At 45.3% G+C, this 19,927-nt stretch overlaps 1 protein-coding gene across 1 annotated transcript in view; it reads left to right on the top strand.

Annotated features, from left to right (window-relative positions):
• Nucleotides 1-986: 986 nt before the first annotated feature.
• PDZD2 (PDZ domain containing 2) overlaps nt 987-19,927 on the top strand; it is a 142,214-nt gene continuing 123,273 nt past the window's right edge. Inside the window, exon 1 of the mRNA XM_059834322.1 lies at nt 987-1,465. Coding sequence (XP_059690305.1) covers nt 987-1,465 — 479 coding nt within the window. The remainder of the gene's footprint in view (nt 1,466-19,927) is intronic.

Here is a 19,927-nt window from a genome sequence, read left to right as displayed (position 1 = left end):
CCGAATTGCCGGGGTCTGGGGAATTCACCTGCACAACTCTTGTCCCGGGGAGCTGGGTAGCCACCTCCCTCAGATGCTTTACCTGCAAGGTAGGTTTAGTCCGCAGTAAGAGGAGGTACCCCACTGCCTCTCCTCACCCTCCGTGTTTCTGCTGCCCATCCCTTGTGCAGCTTGGTCGGGAGCTAAGTCGGAGAAATGACCAGATTAAGCCTATCCCAGTCCGAGAACACTGGCATGGAGGAGGGCAGAGCTGCCTTCAGCAGCAGCATTAACCAGCTTCAGTCGCTGGTGAGAGCAGGGTCGTGCCGTGCCCCTTCAGTGGTCCTTGGGGTGGATTTGGTTGGAGAGTCTCCTTTGCTGCGGTGTCAGGCCTGGAGCTGCGTGTGGCAGGAGCATCCCCACGGCGCATCAACTCTCCGTCTTACCGGGGAGGTCAGGAGCTAATCGTGACCTTTTATTCCCTTGCTGAGAAGAGCAGCTGGTGCCCTCAAGTGGTAAATCGCAGAAGGAGAGCGGCTGCGGCCGTGCAAGCCCGGCTTTGGGCTCTTGTCCCGGGCGGGATGCTGGGCTGGGGCTGTTGGACGCCTGCAGCGTTTTCGGCACTTCTAACCATTCTGTTTACACCTTGCAGGACAAGACAGTGTGGTGACCGTGGTGGGAAGGAGGCATCAACCCTGCTGGACCAGCGACCCTTACGGCAGGTGTAGCCGGACAGCCACAGACACTCCACACCGCTTCATCCACCAACCTCTCTGCGGGGCCGGCTGCGGTGTGCTCACACCAAACGTCCTGCCTTGACTGTGCTTTTGGTCAGTTGGAGCCCAAAAAACATCCCTGTGAGATTAGATGGGGCTTGCTTTGGATCCGGAGCCCCACTCCAGCATGGCCCCAGGGGCTGCAGGAAGCTGTGGCGGGCAGCGGAGCCAAGGTCCAAGGAGCCGATCGGGGCTGGGGCTGCTGCTGTGAGGGGATGCACGAGGACGGCGATGCCCATCACGCAGGACAACGCAGGGGTCTTTCTCCCCCTCCTGTGCCAGTGGCTGCAGAACAGCCGCCGGGAGGGGGCCGAGGGCGCCGAGCAGCAGCTCTGCCGCTCGGCCGTCCAGAAGCTGAGCGAGTACATCCAGCTCAACTTTTCAGTGGACGAGAGCAAACTGCAGCCAGGGAGCTGCGGGACTTCGGATACAGAGATCTGCACCATGTACCTGGCCCAGGAGATGCGAAAAACCGAGGTTCTCGGGTTGAGCTTTGGGAACATCCCTGCTCTGGGGGACTACGGGGAGAAGCGTCGGGGAGGGAAGAAGAGGAAGGGGCATAAGGGGCCGGTGCTTGACGTCGGGTGCATCTGGGTGACGGACTTGAAGAAAAACAGCCCTGCCGGGAAGTGCGGGAGAGTGCGCCTGAAAGACGAGATCCTTTCTCTGAACGGCCAGTTGATGGTCGGTGTGGACGTCACCGGTGCAAGGTAAGGGTAGAAGAGCAGCCACCGGTGGCCGCCTCTCACGGCGCATGGTGCAGGTCCCGGTCAGTACTGATTTAGTACTGTCCAAGAGCAGAGTTTTTGACCTCTGCTTTCCAACCCCTAGGAGAGCTCTGCATTCCTTCTTAAGGTCTGTAGAAAATAAGTAACAAAATCAAATCGATAATTAGCCTACGTCTGCTACTCGCACATCCACTGGAAAATTTTGAGGAGTCATTGTGTCAAAAAATGGTATGTTGTAAGCATCCGAGGGTCTCCACTAAAACAGGAGTCTTCCTGGGTTTAGATAAAACTGTTTTCTTAAGTAAAAATGAACACAGACTCAGCAGCACTGGAAGATTTTTTTGTTACAGGTGCATCTTATTTTTGTTGAATCATTTGAGTTGAGGGAAGCTTTTTTGACAGCTAAATGTTGTGTGAGACTTTTTCAAAGCAAGACATTTTTGTGTTTTCCAGATTGGAACAACTTCATTTTAGAAAATTCACTTTGATTTTATTGCATTTGTTCTCTCTTGCTGTCTGCTGTCCCAGAAAATTTGAAACCTTTAAGAGTTCAAATGAGGAATGAAGGTTGTTGCAATGATACAGATTATTCTTGCTTTTTTATTTCATCTGCTGCGTGCTGTAAAACCAGTTTTTGGCCCAGCTTTGCTCTTTGTGGGCCGGCAGACTTGCTCACATTTGCCCTTGCAAAGGCAAAGACCTTCCACTGCTGAAGATGAGCATGCAAACGTTCATTCCTACCTGAGGTTGCAATGTACTGGAGGGCATGAAATCATCCCCCTCTTCCCAAAGGGGGTTCATCCTGGGGATGGACAATTTTGGAAAGAAAATGCTAGTGAAGTGGCCCTTCTTTAAAAGGAAACTCTGTTGATCTGCAGCCTGGGTAATCCAGCACATTTTATGGGTCTTGGGAGTAATATTTTAGACCAGCTGAGAAAGCAATCCAGCAAGTGAGGTTTGCAACAGGGGCAAATAACAAGTTTTAACTGAAATAAGCTGTATGCTAAAAAAAAAAGACGAGTGGAATCTTTACAGATTGTCCAGTGAGAATACAGCATTGATGGGAAGACTCATTGGTTATTTGTCTGCTGCTTTATCTATCAGGCTTGCAAAGTCATAATGGCCTCGGGGGGCGGGGAGAGAGTAAGACTTGCAAATTATAATCCTGCAAAGTGCATGGCCTTTGCTCCCAAAAGGCAGTGAATGCAGCAGTGGTTTGGGGTGACCATCGCTCCCAATTCTGCTACGTGGAAGAATAAAAGCAGTGACTCCTTGATCTGTGGGTGCTGGGCAGGTCAACCTGGCTGTGGTTTTGCAGGTGTGATAACAACCCTCTGTAATTTCAAGCCTGTAATTCAAGGAGTGCATAAATATTGGTACTGTGGCAGTATCAGTCAGTGGCATCCCCAAATTTGAGAGGTTTTGTGGTAAAAAGCAGTTAGTTTGCTGTTTCTCCTTTGCCACATATCACTGTTCTTAAAATCCAAGGGAATTGCTTGCAGTGGCCAGCAATAATGTTATCTTATTTTTAATGCAAAATGAAAGATAATACCCAATGAAGTCCAAAATGTTTGGATATCTGTTCTTTTTATCCTGTCCCTGAAGGCTTCATTTTGGGCTTGTTCCTTTTGGAAAGCTCTGTTATTAGACCAGCAAGCTGTGACGGCTGCTAATGAGAACCAAGTGCTCAATTTTCCTTAGCTGAGATTTTTTTTTTGGCCATTATGAAGGCAGAGTTTTGGTGGTGTGGGGCCAGTGCTGTTGTTCATAAGATCCTATTTTAGAATATTCTACATCCAATTTAGCCCAAAATTTAGAACATCTCTTAGTCAAAACTGGATTTATTTTCAGCATCCAAAGCATCCTTGCCTAACTTACTGTCAGCTGCTATTTGACAAGGGTGATGTTGATGGATGACAGTTTGGGACCCCGAGGATACTCTCAGTTTGGAGTGCTTGGTTTTGCCTCTCAGGGACCTGTCTTGTAGCTCCAACCCCATGTTGCCACCTTGTTCGTCTCGTCTGCTCCAGGATGCTTTGACAGTCCTTCAGTAGGCTTCTCCACTGGGGTGCTCAGAAGGGACATAATTCTGTCTAGTTTATAATAGGCTGAAAGGCAACATCAGCTTGCCTTCTGAGAAGACTGTTTCAAAGAAGCAGCTTTCCTACAGTATTTCCGTATTGCTGCTCTGGTGGCAGCAGCAGAGCCCTTTCTCCTTGGCTCTTCAAGGTGTTGGGGCAGGACAGCACACTGAATAGTAGTCCTGGCTTGATTTCTGTCTGCCTGATTATTCTCTGTCTAGGTGAGAAACTCTTCCAGGTAGATATGAAGGGGTGTGAGTGCTATCATTTGTGGTGTGATGTACTTAGAGTAGCCTGCGGATGGTCAGTGAAATTAAAATACTGCCTTAGTTCCTGTAGCACTAGGCTGGATTGGGCAAGCAAAATCACCGCTTGCATGTTTATTCCTCTCCTGCCAAGTATGCCAGGGCACCCCCATCTTGCCTGGTGAGCCTGTTGTCCACACTGGTGTTTTAGGGAACATCCTGATTTATTTCCGTAACAGCGGGGAATTTGGCATGAGGGTATCACAACTCCGATGCTTTCCTGGGGGTTACCACCTCTGCAGCAGTGTTGGCATAAGTGTGCTCACACACCCTGGGCTTCATGTCCCCTCACCTCCAGCTCCATCCCACCACGCAAACCCTCCCTGTTCCAAGGGGCTAAGCCAATACACTGGACAACAGGAGAGGAGAGGTAGGGGCACAGCTGGCTGTCCTGTGGATGTGGTCAGCCTCTAGAGGATGTAGGGGCAGATGGCTGGAGCCACAACAGACTGGGCAGCCCTGGACAGACCATGCTCTTTTGGCAGCTGCCTGATGTAGGCCCTGTGCCTACAGGTCCTCAGGTCTGGGAGAGGTGATGGGGTCAGACACCGTGCAGAGGAGCAGCACGCCGCTTCTTGGAAGAGCCAGCTGTGGGTATCACCCATCTGTCTCTCCCTGCTACGGAAGCTGAATCTGACTTCTTTAAAGAAAAGTTATTTATTTAAATTCCACCTGATTGCCATGTAAACAGCAGAAACAGGTTGATTATTGCTGAGCTTGTTTCTTTTTTTTCTTTCTTTTCATTTAGAGAAACATTATGGAGTAATATAATCATCAAAGCTCTTTGCTTAACAGGGTACTATTACATTAGAGAGGAATGATGTAGGTGGTGGCATTTTTGGTGATGTTAGTGACTGAAGGAAAATTATTGCTCTCTTCAGAGTTAGCAAATTGTGTGTGTCTATCAAACACAATTGCAGGGAAATGAGCTGTATTGGAGTACTGAATAAAGGTTAGTCAAAACTCTGCATGTTTATTTATCTTCTGTCTATACAACTGTATCTGCAAAACACATGGGTTATGTTCCCCCAGACAACAACTTCCTATGTATTTTGGAACTACTCCTCTCATTTTAGGCTATTACTCATTTACTGGAGGGAGGCTGTTAGTATTCCTGCAGATGACAGATGAATCCTTCATTTCTTGAGCATGACTGAATGGGGTTTCATTGAGCAACTCCTGGGAGGATTGTGAAAGAATTATTTTGTCATGAATATCATTCAGTTTGAAATATTTGATTACGAATTTCATCAAGCATAGCTGCAGTGCTTGGACACAGCTATCATATATATCTAATCTTTAAAATCAGTGCTGAATAGATTTGCAAATTCAAACTGGTTTTGAAGAAAGCAGAGTGAGATACATTACAAGTGATGACAGTGTGGTATAAACATGAGATATTATTATAATTTTGTCATTGAGGAAACCCAACCACTGCTTCAAAATATCGTGTTCCTCATTGCCAAAAATGACCAAACATCGCCATGTGTGGGAATACAGTCAGAGAATTGTCTGGCTTCTTTTTAACCCACAACCTGGAGTCGCTTCCAAAAAATGAACAGAGAAGTGTTTTGACAGCCATACCTTTGCACAGCATTTTCTTAGCCTCTCCTCTTCAGTCAGTTGCTGAAGGGCAGTTGCTAGGAGTCCTCCCCAGCACAAGATATGGCATGCCCAATGTCAGGGAAATCAGTTCATTTTCAAAGATGCTGAGAAAGACCTTCAGAAATCAGATGTGCAATGGAGAGTGAGCTTCAGGTACCACTACCAAAGGTGAAGCTTTGACCTTATCTGAAGTACAGGGTTTCCAGCACAGCCAAGGTTTTTCCTGAGTGCTTGCTGCTACTGCGCATCACATCTACATGCTCCAGGATAGCTGGAAGTATGAAGGTAGCCTCCTGGTCCTCCTAACAGGTCAATGCTATTAGTAGTTGTGTGATATATGGACATTGTAAACACAGTCCTGCTTCTCTGTAAGTGCTAGCAGCTGATTACAGAGCACAACACTGAACGTCTAACCAAATTACAGGTCTCAAAATGTGCAAAGCACTTTGTGCTGCTTGCCGGCAGCAGTCAATAACAATCCTGGGCTCAGCTGGATGGAGCCTTGAGGTTCTGTGTCAAAACAGTCCTTGCTGGTGCTGGAAAGCCAATATGCAATACAACCCTGGCTGTATTCAGAGCCAAATTCTGAAAACTGGTTTTCAGGAGGGTGCTCTTCTTCTCTGCTCCCTTGTTGGGAGTCCTGCATGCAGGGAGGTGCAGAGTGGTACATCTGCTGAGGGGATGGATGGGAAAGGAGAATGGAGACCTTTGCTGTGTCTGAGTAGAGCTGCTCGAAAATCTGACAGCGTGGTTTCAAAACCGGTGTTTCAGAAGAGCGCACCCTTCAAGGCACTTTTTATTGAGCTCCCCCTTTCTCAGAAGTTTGAACTGAATGATTTTTTATCATTAACTGCTTTGCCCTTGCAATAGAAAGATTTTCTTGGGAAGAACCCCCATCCCCCACACCCCCCAAATGTGGTCACTCTTTGATATCCAAGCGCAATGCTCCACTTTTCAATGGGGCACTGCTTCCTGCCACACTGTGGTGAGACAGACACTGCTGCTGCAGGAGGCTGGCTGTCCTTGCCACAGCCACTTTGTCCCTGCGCTGGCGGCCACGGTTGTCTCTGGAGCATCCGCAGGATTTTGTAGCACCGTGTTACTCAGCAGTGTGTTCAAAACGCTTCCAGGTGCTCCAAACGGCATCTGGGGGTGGCATGTTGTGGGAACGGGGAGCAAGGGCTGTGCTCCCTCTGCTCATCAGCTGCGGCCCTCAATTTAAGTTTTTGGTAACAAATCCCTTCTTTAGTAGGGTCAGGCGTTAGGGTGTATGAATGCCTGTGTTATGGTGGAAGGGGAGGTTTTCAGGTTTCTGTGCCTGTTGATGTTTCTCTGAAGTTACTGTGGATTTGTTTTCCACTTGGTACAGCAATCTCCTTTCTACATCCTTTTTCTTAGGGAAAAATCACCCTAAGAAAACTATCCCTGGTCACTGCAGAAAGCCTCGTCTCACCACACCCCCACTTTCCGGGCATGTCAGGTTGCATGGATCGATTGCTCTGTTTTACTGTGTTTCCTCACCTCCTTCCTAAAGCAAAAGTGTTGCCAACACAAAGTGCTGCTCAGCATAAGCAGCTGCTTTGCCTGGTGTTAGTAGGGCCTTTTCTTGGTTATGTTCGTAAGAAAATATTTTTGTTTTAATAGGAAAACAAATGGAAATGTATCCTGGCCCTTTGCCCTTGGCCAAGGGGCAAACTTTTCTGTGGGAGCTCCTTGCTAAAATATTAACAGCACTGACTACACAGAGAAAAACAAACACAGTGGTCCTGGAGACTGCAGCTTCCAAATACAATCTCAGGGAATAGATTTCTCATAACTGACCTAAAAAATACCCCCGACCTATTGTGGAGTTGAATTAGCTTCCTTTTTTATTACCAATCTTCATGCTGCTAAGTGATGGATCAGGGCACAGAGGCTGAGGTCTGGGGCTTGTTATCACAGGCACGGATGGGAAGCGTATGCTGACATGCCCTCTGAGCTGCCTGGCGCGTGAGTCCTGAGGATGGAAAATAAGCAGCACGTAGGGATTTTGGCTGAGGGTTTTCTCCTCCAGTTGATCCGCTGTGAGCGGGGAGACAATGTGTGTGTGCTCCACCTGTGCAAAATGAGAGGAAACCTATGGATGTCTTAACATTTCTCAGACAAAGTGTAAGTCTCACTGTGCTCCTGAAGTCTTGTACACTGGAGCATGGAGCCCCCTCTGAAGCACGGCTGCTGCATTTTACGCTGATAGTGGATATTAATTCCTACCTTGAAGTATAACAGGACTAAGAAACTAAGAAAGAGATGTTCTTCTTCCCTTCTTTTACGTCTTCATGAAAGGTATGAGCGGACTTAGCCACATGTGTTGAAAAATAAATTGCTCTGAAGAAATGAGCTTTACCCCAAATCCTCTCTCAAGAGCCAAAGACTTAAGCAGAAGGTCACTAATCCCCAGACTCGGCAGAGATCATTTAGCTTGTTTGTCCTTTTTGCTTTATTAATCTGAGCATGGGTTCGCTCAGTTTCCCCTCCGCACCCTCTGGTTCCCGCCTTCCCTCTCAAACTCCCCGCGCCGAGCCCAGCCTCTGCAGAGGCAAAACCCGTTCCCTTGTAGCGACGGTCATTTGCAGCATTCCACTGCTACAACTGCCTCCTCCACAGGCTTTCCAAACCCCTCGTCCTCCTCAACTTTACCATCTTATTTATCTTCTTGCTTGGCTCAAGTTTACCTAAAACCCATAAAAGATGATGGAAAGACTCCCACTGATTTAAATGGCTCATGTCTTGTATGTGTTTGCTTGTTTGTCGCAAAATTTTGGGAGCAATATGCTCGTCATTGCCTTCTACACACTGTTGCCACTGAACAACAGAGCCGGCCTCTCTCAGTAGAAAGCATGATCCCCAGAGGACATACACGTGTAATTAGGCAACAGCCCCAGGGTCATCTGCAGCAAATGCTCCCCAGCCCGGGCTCTGCATGCTTTCTTTTCAGAGGGATTGCGTCAGGCTTCAGAAGACTCGGGCAGAGGTTGGTGGTGTTGCCTTAGGAGGCGTAAAAGCTTCAGAAGTTACACAGTGGGTTGTCCTGAACTTTTTTGTGTGCTTTTCTTTTGTTCCATGGAGCAGTGAAAGCTCTGCTAAATGTATGGCTGTGCATCTCCATTTCATTTGCTGTTCTGAACGTACTGTAATTACACGAGAACAAGCCCAGTGTTTGGGAGGGAGCTCTGCGCTCCCCACTCATCTACTCTGGGAACAGCCTGGTTCGGTCAATCAGCCTCGTACCTCGTCAGTGATCCCTGACGCCAAAGTGCCAGCAAGAGCCCTTTTCCACCCTGAGTGGGATTTTCAGCCTCGCACGCAGCAAGCATCCCCCATGCTCTCAGGTCATGTGGAAGCACAGTCAGGATGCAGCAGAACTTAACTAATTGGCAAACTGCTGGAACGTGCAAAATGGGGGCACCTTTTTCCACCGCCCAGCCAAGGAGCAGGTGAGGCCTTCAGCCACGGCAGCAGTAATTTTCACAGCCTCTCCAGCAGTGCATTTGCTAGCACAGAGCAGTGTTTTAGCCATCAATAATTAAAAATAGAGATGTTCAAAAACACGAGCAAGGAACATTTTGTGCCCATTATTCTTCCTCTTCTATAATGCTTGTGGCCTTACACACCAATTTGCAATGTGCAGTCATTCACAGTGTCTCTTCTAATCTGTAAATGTGAATGTCTTTTCATATTCTGGGAGCCCAAAGTTTCGCACAAAGCAGACTGTGGGCTCAAGACTGATTTCCATGAGACCGGAGCACCGAGCTGCTGATTGATTGACAGCCAGCTGAATAGCACTGAACCAGCAGTGTGCCCAGGTGGCCAAGAAGGCCAACGGCATCCTGGCTTGTATCAGAAATGGTGTGGCCATCAGGAGCAGGGAGGTGATCATGCCTCTGTACTCGGCTCTGGTGAGGCCACACCTCGAATCCTGTGTTCGGTTTTGGGCCCCTCACTACAAGAAGGACATTGAGGTGCTGGAGCGTGTCCAGAGAAGGGCGACGAAGCTGGTGAGGGGTCTGGAGCACAAGTCTGATGAGGAGCAGCTGAGGGAACTGGGGTTGTTCAGTCTGGAGAAGAGGAGGCTGAGGGGAGACCTCATCGCTCTCTACAACTACCTGAAAGGGGGTTGCAGAGAGGTGGGTGTTGGTCTCTTCTCCCAAGTGACTAGCGACAGGACAAGAAGAAATGGCCTCAAGTTGCGCCAGGAGAGGTTCAGGCTGGACATGAGGAAAAATTTCTTTACTGAGAGAGTGGTGAGACACTGGAATAAGCTGCCCAGGGAGGTGGTAGAGTCACCCTCCCTGGAGGTATTCAAGGAGCGTGTGGATGTGGCATTGTGGGATGTAGCTTGATGGACATGGTGCTGTGTGGTGTTGGGTGGGTTGGTTTTTGGTGTGTTGTGCCTTGTTGTTGTTGTGTGGTGGTTTTTTTTTTTTTTTTTTTTTTCAGGTTGGACTTGATCTTACAGGTCTTTTCCAACCTTAGTGATTCTGTGATTCTGAGGAGGAGGTGACTGGAGCCAGGTTACGGGGTTGCAGCGAGATACATGCCAGGTTGTCCTTTCCCACCCGTACTGACTGATGTGCCATGAGTCCTGGAAAGGCACAGCTTCTCCAGTCTTCACTGAAATGTTTTTTCTCGTAGCATTGGGCTAAGCGAGCAGCGTTCCCATTCTCAGAAGGGTTTTGGGGCTGCTCTGCAAGGAGGCAATGATCATACCTTCTTGCCAACCTCACGTACCTTTGGGTGTGATGGTTACTGTCCTACAAGCTGCACTAGGACTGAGCCGTGACCCTCCAGAGCTAAAAGCATTAACGGTGGCAGCAGCTTAAAACCCACTTATCCGCTGTCACCGGGAATCAAGCCTGGCTTGGAAAGGACAGGAGCGGGGAGGGTTGAAAGAGGATGAACAGGAGATGGTTCCACAGGCAGAGGCTGTGCTTGATATCAGCCTCAGAGAGACAGCTTGTCAGCATGAACCTGCCATCTACGGATGTAAGTGAGAGGATAAATACAAGAAATGTAGGTGTGATCAGCAGAGAGGCAGGTATGTAACTCCAGAGACAGCTGCTGCGGTGGATGGCTTTGGGGCCGGGCTTTTTTTTCCTGTGGAAAACTCATTGCTTTTCTTATCTGATGTGACACTTGCCTCCAGCTCCAAGCACTATCACACACTCCTTGAAAGTTATTTTTCTGTCTCCCTTCTATCAGATGTAGGCTAAGACGGGAAGGGCGTATGTATCAATCGCAGGCTCTGCAGCATCATTCACCGTTCTGGCTGCTTTCTCTGGATGAAATGTGTGACACTTAGCAAGATCATCTGGGCCTCCAAAGGGAAACACTTTTTACAGACCAGTACCAGTAAAAAGATACGTTGGCAGGCATTACCAGGAGGTTTGGGGCAGCTAAGGAAGACTTGTACCTACCAAGACAGGACAAGAGAGTAAGGCAAATGTGATTATTAGCAGCAAACGTCACCTAGAGCATCCCAGACTCAGGAAGCCCAACCAGACTGAAGGCTCTTTAACAAGACTGTGAGAAACTGGAGGTAGATGGAAAATGGATTTAAGCTTTGCCAAAATGCAACAGAATTGTTGAAATGTGACTGAAGGAGATTATTGTTTCTGCTGATGCCTAAGACTCTTTTCTATTGTTTAAAAAGGTGGCAAGGTCTGGTTTTTCCCTTCTCCATAGTAGGTATTATAGATAGCTGGATGATCTTCTAAAAAAAAACCTGGCAAAACAAAGAATTGATTAATTGATTAACAGAGCAATTGTTTTGACTGTGATTTCCTAGTCTGTTACAGGCTAGCAGAGTAACTATTCAATGAAACAAAAGTCAGTGATGTCCTCCTTCTCATCCTCATACACATTGACAAACGGCTCTTTGTGCCATGATAACTGAAGAATTACTAAGTACTTGCCAATTTTTCATAGCCTGAGCTATTTCTATTCTGGTAGTGAAGAGAAAAACACGGACATGTGGTAACCAGTAAACTTTGTGGTACCATCTATCTGAACACAGAGCCCAGGTGAGGAAAATGGTCTAGAGGTTGGGGAATTCCTGCTTGAAAACTCACGGATGATAAATGGAGCCAAACGAGTGTGTGACGTTCTCACTGAAAATGGTTTCTAACAAACACACTAATTGTTCTGCTGAAAACCACATTTCGTATTTTCATCTGTAGAAAAGTTCTACTAAAACACAGATTTATCTTGGTTTCCTCTAGAGGGCAATGTCATATAAATATTTTAAGCAATTTTTGGGTTATGTCAACCGGGAATTCAGCCTGCCTTATCTAAGAATTCATAAGACAGCAGTGAAAACTATTTCTTTACATGCTTTTTAGGATATGTATATACATAATATAATTACTCTAATTGTTTCTTAGGCTTGTTCAGTGCAGTAGCTAATCCCTTTAAGGAGCACTGAAATACGCTGTGCATTTTGAGCAGATTTGCCTATGCCAGCATGCAGAGAGGGAACTGCTCATGGAGACCTGACTCTCTCTTATACCTGTGCAGCTTCAAGGACTTTCAGCACCTACTCCTTATTTAAACTATTATAAAAGAGATTATAATCCAGCACTCTGAGAATGAAGTTACCAGTTGCTGTAGTCTATGTTGGTAGCTGGAGCTTCAGTGCAGAGGACAAATCTAAATACCAAGTCTAAGTGGTCCACAGGACCTAGGAAACAGAAGGGTTTTGTGTTACTACTTATTTCCCTAAGAATTTAGGTAGTCCCAAATTCATTAACTGTATTGCTGGTTTGATGGATGTTAGTAACAGTGTAATTGACAAATTAATTGTCCACATAAACAGCTGCTAAAATTAGTATGAATCAAAGGTGGCCTGTCTGGACCTTAATAATTGAACTTAAGGGATATTGTCTCCTGTTTTCAGTTGCTGTACTGTAAAAAATGGCAAATATGGATAAAGGCTGTTTTGTTTTCCTTAAAGCTCAGGTGTATAATTTGAAACACACTTACATGGGCACAAACTTCTTTGTTGTTGTCTCTATCATTATCTTCCTCCCTTTGCTCTAATCAACACTACTAAGAGGGAAATTTGCTCTTGACTTCCCAACATGAAAATGGCTTTAGGGAAATCCTTTTAGAATTAGCCTCCTTTCCCCTCCTGGTGGTGACTAGTCCTCTGGAGCATCACCATAATGGCCTTATTGGATTAACTTGCAAATCCCGTATGTTCACTGAATTTGTGGGTTAACATTCTTTGTAAAGTATCTCTTCCAAAAAAGTAATGGGCAACCTGCAGTTGCCAAGTTCTCTAAATGAATAAACCTGTTTGTTTGTTTTTCCCCAAACAGGAAAAGCAATTAATTCAAGTAAAACACTTATTCCCAAAAGTGGTCTGTTTGAAAACAAGGGCCTGTGAATAAAAAGAGCAATAGCTGCATTGGCTTCAATGCCAGTAGGCATTAGGTAGCAAAGCAGGATTTGCCCTATACTTTTGAGTAATAGGAGGTCTAAGAAAAGTCTGAGGACACAGCTCTTCTGTAGCCTTTACAAGTTAAAGAGGTGAGAGCTGCTTTTAATTACTGCTGCTGGCCAGGCAGGACTTTCCCTTAAACCATGTCTTAACAGAAATATCATAAGGAGTTTGTCAATTTGAAGTTGCTGGGGAAATTTTTTAGAGAGACTAGTGGCAACTAAATATTCTTAGTTTCATTTCCCATGCTGCATGGATCTGGTTAGTGGCTTCGGGTTTGAACCGTATATTCATCACCACCTTGGTTTAGGGCTCATGTTTGGATCTCACTGGCTCTAAGGTATCTGACATCCTAATAATGGGAGATTATTCTTTGCCTTTGGCTGGAAGGAGCTATGTTTGGGGCTGTAGGTGTGCAAGGAGTTTGATTCACCCTGAGCTGGGATCTCCGTACGTGGGTTGCCCTGGGAATGTCACGCTTGCATGGCTGCAGGTACTGAAGGAACCACCAAGGGTTCATGACTTCGTCTCCTCCTGCTCACTCCCTCTGCCTTCCTTGCTGGTGAGTGGTCTGAAGTGCATCTTTCTTGCACAGAAAAACAAAGCTGTGTCTGAGGTCTCTGACAATACCATAACACTGTGGGCTTCGGTGGAATTGCTTCCCGTTTGCCTCCATGGAAATGGGGAAACTCTGCTTTCCAAATTTCCTCCCGCCACTCTGTATCTGACCCAGAAATACACAAAATTGTCTCCTCTCTAATCTGTTTTTTGATCATTGCCTGCATTAGGAAGGTAAGCAGTATGTACAGCAGAGCGGAAAATTATTTAGTAAACTAGCCAATTTCATCGGGATGAACTATGTGGTTAAAATAAATCGGATTTCAATAGTTCACCAGTTATCCTGTAGAGGAAGAAATAATAATAGTTAAAAAAAGTGTAGGGATGCCAAATGGATCAGAAGTTAATGGCTGGTGTGTGGAATTCAAAGTCAACAAGGGTTTATTGCAGGGCTCTGCCTTTAAACGGACTCTGTTTTAGTGTATGAGAAAGGCAGAATCTCAGTGCTTTTTTAGAATTATTTTGTGACTCAGATGCTTTCTCTGATGACTTAAGAATCAAATTATAAATTGTGGAAATGAGTTTAAGGGGCATCATCATTTAAAAAAATCATGCAAGTTAGTAGAGAAGTAAAGATCTGTCTTGAAAGAGGTGGATTTCAGAAGAGCTTGAAAACAAAAGAGGTAAAAGACAAGAGAGTATAAAAAATATAGGATGGAAGAAGGACTTAGAAATTCATTAATTCTGGCTGGCTGAATAATAATCAAAAGTGTTTTGTCTAATATGTAATTAAATTAGATACCATTATCTGTTAAAACAGTTCAGCCAGCTCTAATAACCAAGGAGACCAATCCTGAGTCCAGGTGTCACCTCCCATACTCCCTGAGGTTTTCCCAGCCTTGAGGATATTCTCTCATTTAATGATAGTATCAATAATAGTGTTAAAGAATACGAGGCAGCATATTCTCCCTTTTTAGATAATCTTCAACATGCGCAGCAGCGCACTTGGGACCCACTGGCCATGTACTACTTCGGAAGACTCATGCGTGACTTGGAGAAGCCAAGTCAAGATCTCCTTTAGATTAAAAATGTCATATATCTGGCTATATACTGAGTCATAAGCTGGTGTAAGAATCCAGCGTGAAACCACTGTAAAGAACTAGTTTAAATTCCATGTAAAGTTTTGCCTTCTTCACATAGTAGTGGCGTTTGCTTCTGGCTTGTAGTTCGTGTTGCTTTCTGCAGTAAGCCCGTGCTGGTTGCCTGCTTCACCTTCCGTTTCTCTTCTGCACGCTTCTATTTTAAATCATTTACTTGTAAGTTATGTTTGCATAAACTGTATATGACTTAGAGCTATGTATCTAAATCCTGTCAGGGTCTTACAGCCTAATGGATAGCATGTGTGGACTTAAGAAGTGTTGGGTCCTGGTCAAGCCTTTTTCCCCCACTGCGAACAAGTCACGGCACCAGTGACAGGGAGGTGATGACAGCAGCTCGCTTTCTGCAGGTGCTTGAGCTCTCCGGGGGAAAAGCACTTTATTAAATGCTGGGTTTTACTGCGGACCATTTCTTTCCAGGTACCTGCCTGTCTGTTGGAGGGTTATGAAGTCAGAGCAGCTTCGTAAGGGCTAAAATTCTTTGAAATACCTGTTTCTGCAGAAGTACATTTGAGCAATACAAATAAGCCCTAGCTTATGAGATACCTGCCTGGTTATGAATTTAGCCATTATCCAGTCTTCCCAAGTGTCTTCAGGAGGCGTCAGTGTAAACAAGTGAGACTTATTTACCTGTAGGCTTTTGCTAGAATAATGACAGAATGGAAAAACTGAACTCCGTTTTTCCGAGGCCTTGAAGCCAAAACACTGTCCTTTTCTGCGCCTAGTGCAGGCTTTGAGGAAAAAAACCCAACCTTGTTTTTGTCATGGTGCTCCAGCCAACATGCAGCTGAAGTTTGATTTCCAGATACGGTATTTGAGGTTTGTTGTGAAGTGAGAGGGTCCAAAGCCAAGCCTGCTGGAGCTGCCAGTTTTCTGGTTGGAGCGATGGCTCCAGTTTATAAAACTTTGCATATTATACCCTCGCTGGGTTATCTTTTAGAGCTGAAACAGAGTGAAAGTCTAGCAGGGCGGCTCTGGATGTGGGATGCGTGTTTATTGAGGAAAAAGGAGCCACTTTGGGGCTTTATTGGGGAAAACGTAATTAAATGGTTTCCTGTGCAATGCAGCTCTTACTTGGTGAGAACTTCCTTGCAGGTATAAACAGGCTCCTTGGGAAGCAACTGAGCTGAGGACGAACCAGTATCAGTATCAAGATAAGCACTTGGGAAAAAGAAATATATGATTAAATACAGCCATATAATTCGCCTCACGGCTGCATGGCTACATACTGGGAACAGCCTGGTAAAGCTGGGAGCATCCCCCTACCCCAGCCCCCAAACATAACCCTCTCTCACGCTCACTTCACACACGTCCTCCTTGTTTTATGGTCCCCAGTTTGGCAGTCAGGGAGCCCCTGGGAGGCGTGCAGGGGTGGTGTGGGAGTTTCAGGCGTGGACACAGGGAGAAGGTTTGTGCTGCCATTCATGTTGTCCAAGGACTTCTGTTTCTGGGGTTCCCCAGACTCCTCTTCTGAGGACTAACATCCTTCAGGGAATGGGACCAAAAAAGTGAACGTGGGGTGAGGCTGAGGGTTTCCATCTTGGTCATGTTTTGCTGCCTGCTTTTTTGGCAGCATCCATCAAAGTAGCCTGAAAATTGTGTCCTGGGGAAATAGCTTGATTGAATATTTAAATTTTAAGCTTACCATCGCTCTTGTTTTTCCCCAGGTCAGCTGCATATTGGAACTTTTAACCTTTAAATTGTGCCAATTGATCAAAATGTTCCTGTGTAGTTACTGAGGCTTGATTTTTTTTTTTCTTTCAATTGATGGCAAAATCTGCTCCTGACTTGTGAGGAAGGCTTAGGACCATACCAAACGAAAGCCTGAAACCACAGAAGAGCATTTCTTGTTCATAATACCCCATCTCTTTGCATACAATCAAAAGGCAAATTATTTTTCACCCCTTATAAAATCACTTCACTTTTTTCCCCAGACATTTTACATAATCATTGAGGGGGAAGGAGGTGAATCCCAAATATTAGGGGATAGAGGAGTGGTTCCTGATTTCCATACGTGTAAGCATTACACCAGGGTAACTCAATTAACTAAAGAGGTGACTTCTGGTTTATGACCATGTGAAAGGAGAATTGGACCTGCAGCATGTGTTCTTAAATATGGTCAGCTGCCACAGAGTGGTCCATAAGAAAACATCACAGCCCCAAAAAATTAACACGAAGCTAAGGACCAGTCATAAGTCATCGATCCAACAAGATAGAGGGATATCCTAGTGAAAAATCCAAAATGGATCAGAAAGCCAAGAAAGATCCTGCCCATAGAGCCCATAAGCACGATGCCTGAGATCTGTAATCAGTACCAGATGCTACCAATACATGGTGTGGAGCCTGTAACAAAGACACACTGGACCCATCCAGCCCACGCAAGAAGCCTTGCAGATTAAATTTGTATTAGTTGGAGGCTGTAGATTGCTTTAGCAAGCAAAACTGAGCCTGGGTGTTAAGATGATCTGGATCAAGAAATCCAAATTAGGTTTCCTCCTTAAAGAGAAACGAGCACATTTTGGCACTGGTTTTAATAACGGTTTTAGAAAGAAAATATTTGGAAACAGATGCAGTATGTTTCTGTATATTAAATCCAGTCTGTGAAATAAAACTACTCTCTCTGACTGCACAGAATGGTCAGAAGACTCCTGGAACAAAATCCTCCCTAAATTCCATGTACGTTTTAAGGAAGACTCTTGAAATGTTAATAAGTTGCGAGTGGATGGCACGTTCTGACACGTGCTGGGAGGTACGCGCAGGTAAAATGCAGGATGGTTGGTGGTGTTTAAAAAGCAAACAAGATCTGGGCTTCCACTTTGAATATCATGAGGTACAGAGCACAGTGTATTGCATTAATGGAGGCTATTCTAGCGTAAAATGAAAACCACATTTGGAACACTTTCTGCAGCGCTGGTGCAGGACACTGGGGAGAGTAATATAAAATGACTCCAGGGTGGAGCACAGGTTGCTGGAGGGGGCAGCCTCTGCTGTAACCTGCATTATTCTTGTAGTTAAAGAGAAGGGAAAAATGTTGCTTCGATAGAAAATCCTAGTGAGCAGGCACATATGGGCAGTGTATTTGCCAGGGGGTAGTTAACCCCTGAACAGAGAGCTTGTGTAGCCCAACCTGCAAGTCCCCTTAGCTGGGGTGCTGGCAGTGCAAGTAGTGCCTAAGCATCCTGCTGGGTGTTTGCAGAGGATCAAAACGCTCTGTTCCCTTGGCTGCCCTGAAAACGCACCATGCCAGAGCTCGCGTTACTCCCCATGGAGGTGTGTTTTAAGTGTCGGTGTGCTGCTGGCAGCCTTCATCAGCAGACGGTCTGGCCTTGCTCCCCTGTCCCAGCATCATCGAGCAGTCGAGGTCGTGGTTGGGGCTGGGAACGGGCACCAGCCTTCCACTCCTCTGGCCCCTTCCTCTCTCGTCTTTATCTCCCTCGTGCTTTTTCTGGGATGTGTGGTCTTGTCCCATTTCGTGTCACAGCTAAATCACTTCCAGTGCTGCCAGTGGGGGAAGGCAGGGAGAGCGCCTGGAGGCACCATCCTGGAGCAGATTTCCTGCAACACCCTGATGGGGTTAGTTGATGTCTTGGCCAAATTAATCTTCTCCGGCAGATTTGGAAAACCCAGTATGAGACATGGGCAGTGGCGGGTTGTGCAGAGCCTTCCCAACCCCCAGCAGTGCCTTGCTGCCTCTAGCTAGCGGCGGGCCAGTCTTAAGTACATTTCTCCCCTCTCTGTTGACCCTTTGGATTTATAATGAGCTGTACATCGCATACTGTGTGTACAGAGTCTTGTTCCTGGAAGATTCAGATTGCTGTTCTTGTGCAAAGAAAACAAACCCCATCGATAGCTGCGCTCCTCTAGGCTGCTGAGCACCCCATGCAACATTTTACACTTAGCGAAGTTAAAAATAGTTCTTGTTGTCAAAATATTTCTTGGTAGTAAAAATGTCCTTAGGATACTTTGTGAAATGGTAACCTTTGGACCAAACAGGGTAAGGAAAATCAGAACATAGTCTTCAACAATGCAAAACAAAGTTTGTCTTAATTGCGCAATATAGGAGAAAGGTTAAGAGCAGAGAAAACTGGCATCACCTTTGGGTGGGAAAGAATGGAATTTAAATAGACATCTTAGAGTGAGTACATACTGTAAGATATTATATCTTTGTGAAGTATTTTTCCCTCGGTGCCTGAAAGATTATCTGGGAGAAAATGTCTGGCTCTGTGTAGTGGATGGAGGTCCTGCTGGGAGTCTTTGAATTCAAGGCAGGGTAAAACCTGGCCTTTCACTTTCTTTTTGTTTTTAAAGGGTAATGTAAATTCTAAATTTGGCCCCAAATTATAATTTCTAAAAACAAGCTTAGATGAGTGTTTCCACTCTGAGAAAAAAAAAAAAAATCTTTGTGATAACAGATTGTTTTGAGCAAATGCATGTTCCTGTGTGGAGTCTCAAACCTGGGCCATATACTGTAAAGAAGTGAATGTCTTAAGTGAACAGAAATTAAAATTAAACAGAGGACATTACTGAGAGAAATGGGAAGAGTAAATAAGGATTGAGATGTGAAAGATGGCTTGATGATTTTTTCATTTTCATAACTGCAGCTGGTGTTAAAAGTAGCAGGTAAGGCGAATTGCTTTAAGACTGTGTGATTTCTGGGTTATTACTCTCTGTTTTATTTCAGCAGTACTAGCACATTTCCTTATATCTGTTTTCTGCTCTCCAATCTTGAATTACTGCCTTGTATTTTGAAGTTAAATACAGTATACTTAATGCCTTGTAAATCTCCAGTGTTGTGTACTAATTGATACTGTATTATTCTGGTAATACATACTTACCTGAATTAGAGAACTCCTGGGTGAAAAGGCTTTATCCCCTATAGATTTGTAGTAACCTCTAAATAAATTCTACGAGCACATAAAGACATTAAATAAAAAGTGAGGTCAGAGCTATAAAATGTAGGTACATTGCTTCACAGTTTGGAGTTTCATGGAAAATTCTCTAAAAGTGGGAATTTTTTCACGTATATAATTGATTTTTAAAATGATCAGCTTATAAATGAACTGTAAATGCATAAAATCAGCTCTAATATGGCTGCTTACTAAACATTATAAAAAAGTTTCACAAACAGCTCTCTGCCCATAGAGCTCAACCTCTGGCTAATGGGGTATATTTGGAAGACGTATTCCAGAAAAGGGCTTGTGGGAGCAGTGGGAGAGGGTTATCAATACAGTCAGTCTTACTTCTTTCCCCACAAGGAAACC

Source organism: Gavia stellata, chromosome Z (genome assembly GCF_030936135.1).
Source record: "Gavia stellata isolate bGavSte3 chromosome Z, bGavSte3.hap2, whole genome shotgun sequence".
Classification (NCBI taxonomy): Eukaryota; Metazoa; Chordata; class Aves; order Gaviiformes; family Gaviidae; genus Gavia; species Gavia stellata.
Note: the sequence above shows the minus strand (reverse complement) of the source record. Positions and strands in the feature narration are given on the sequence as shown.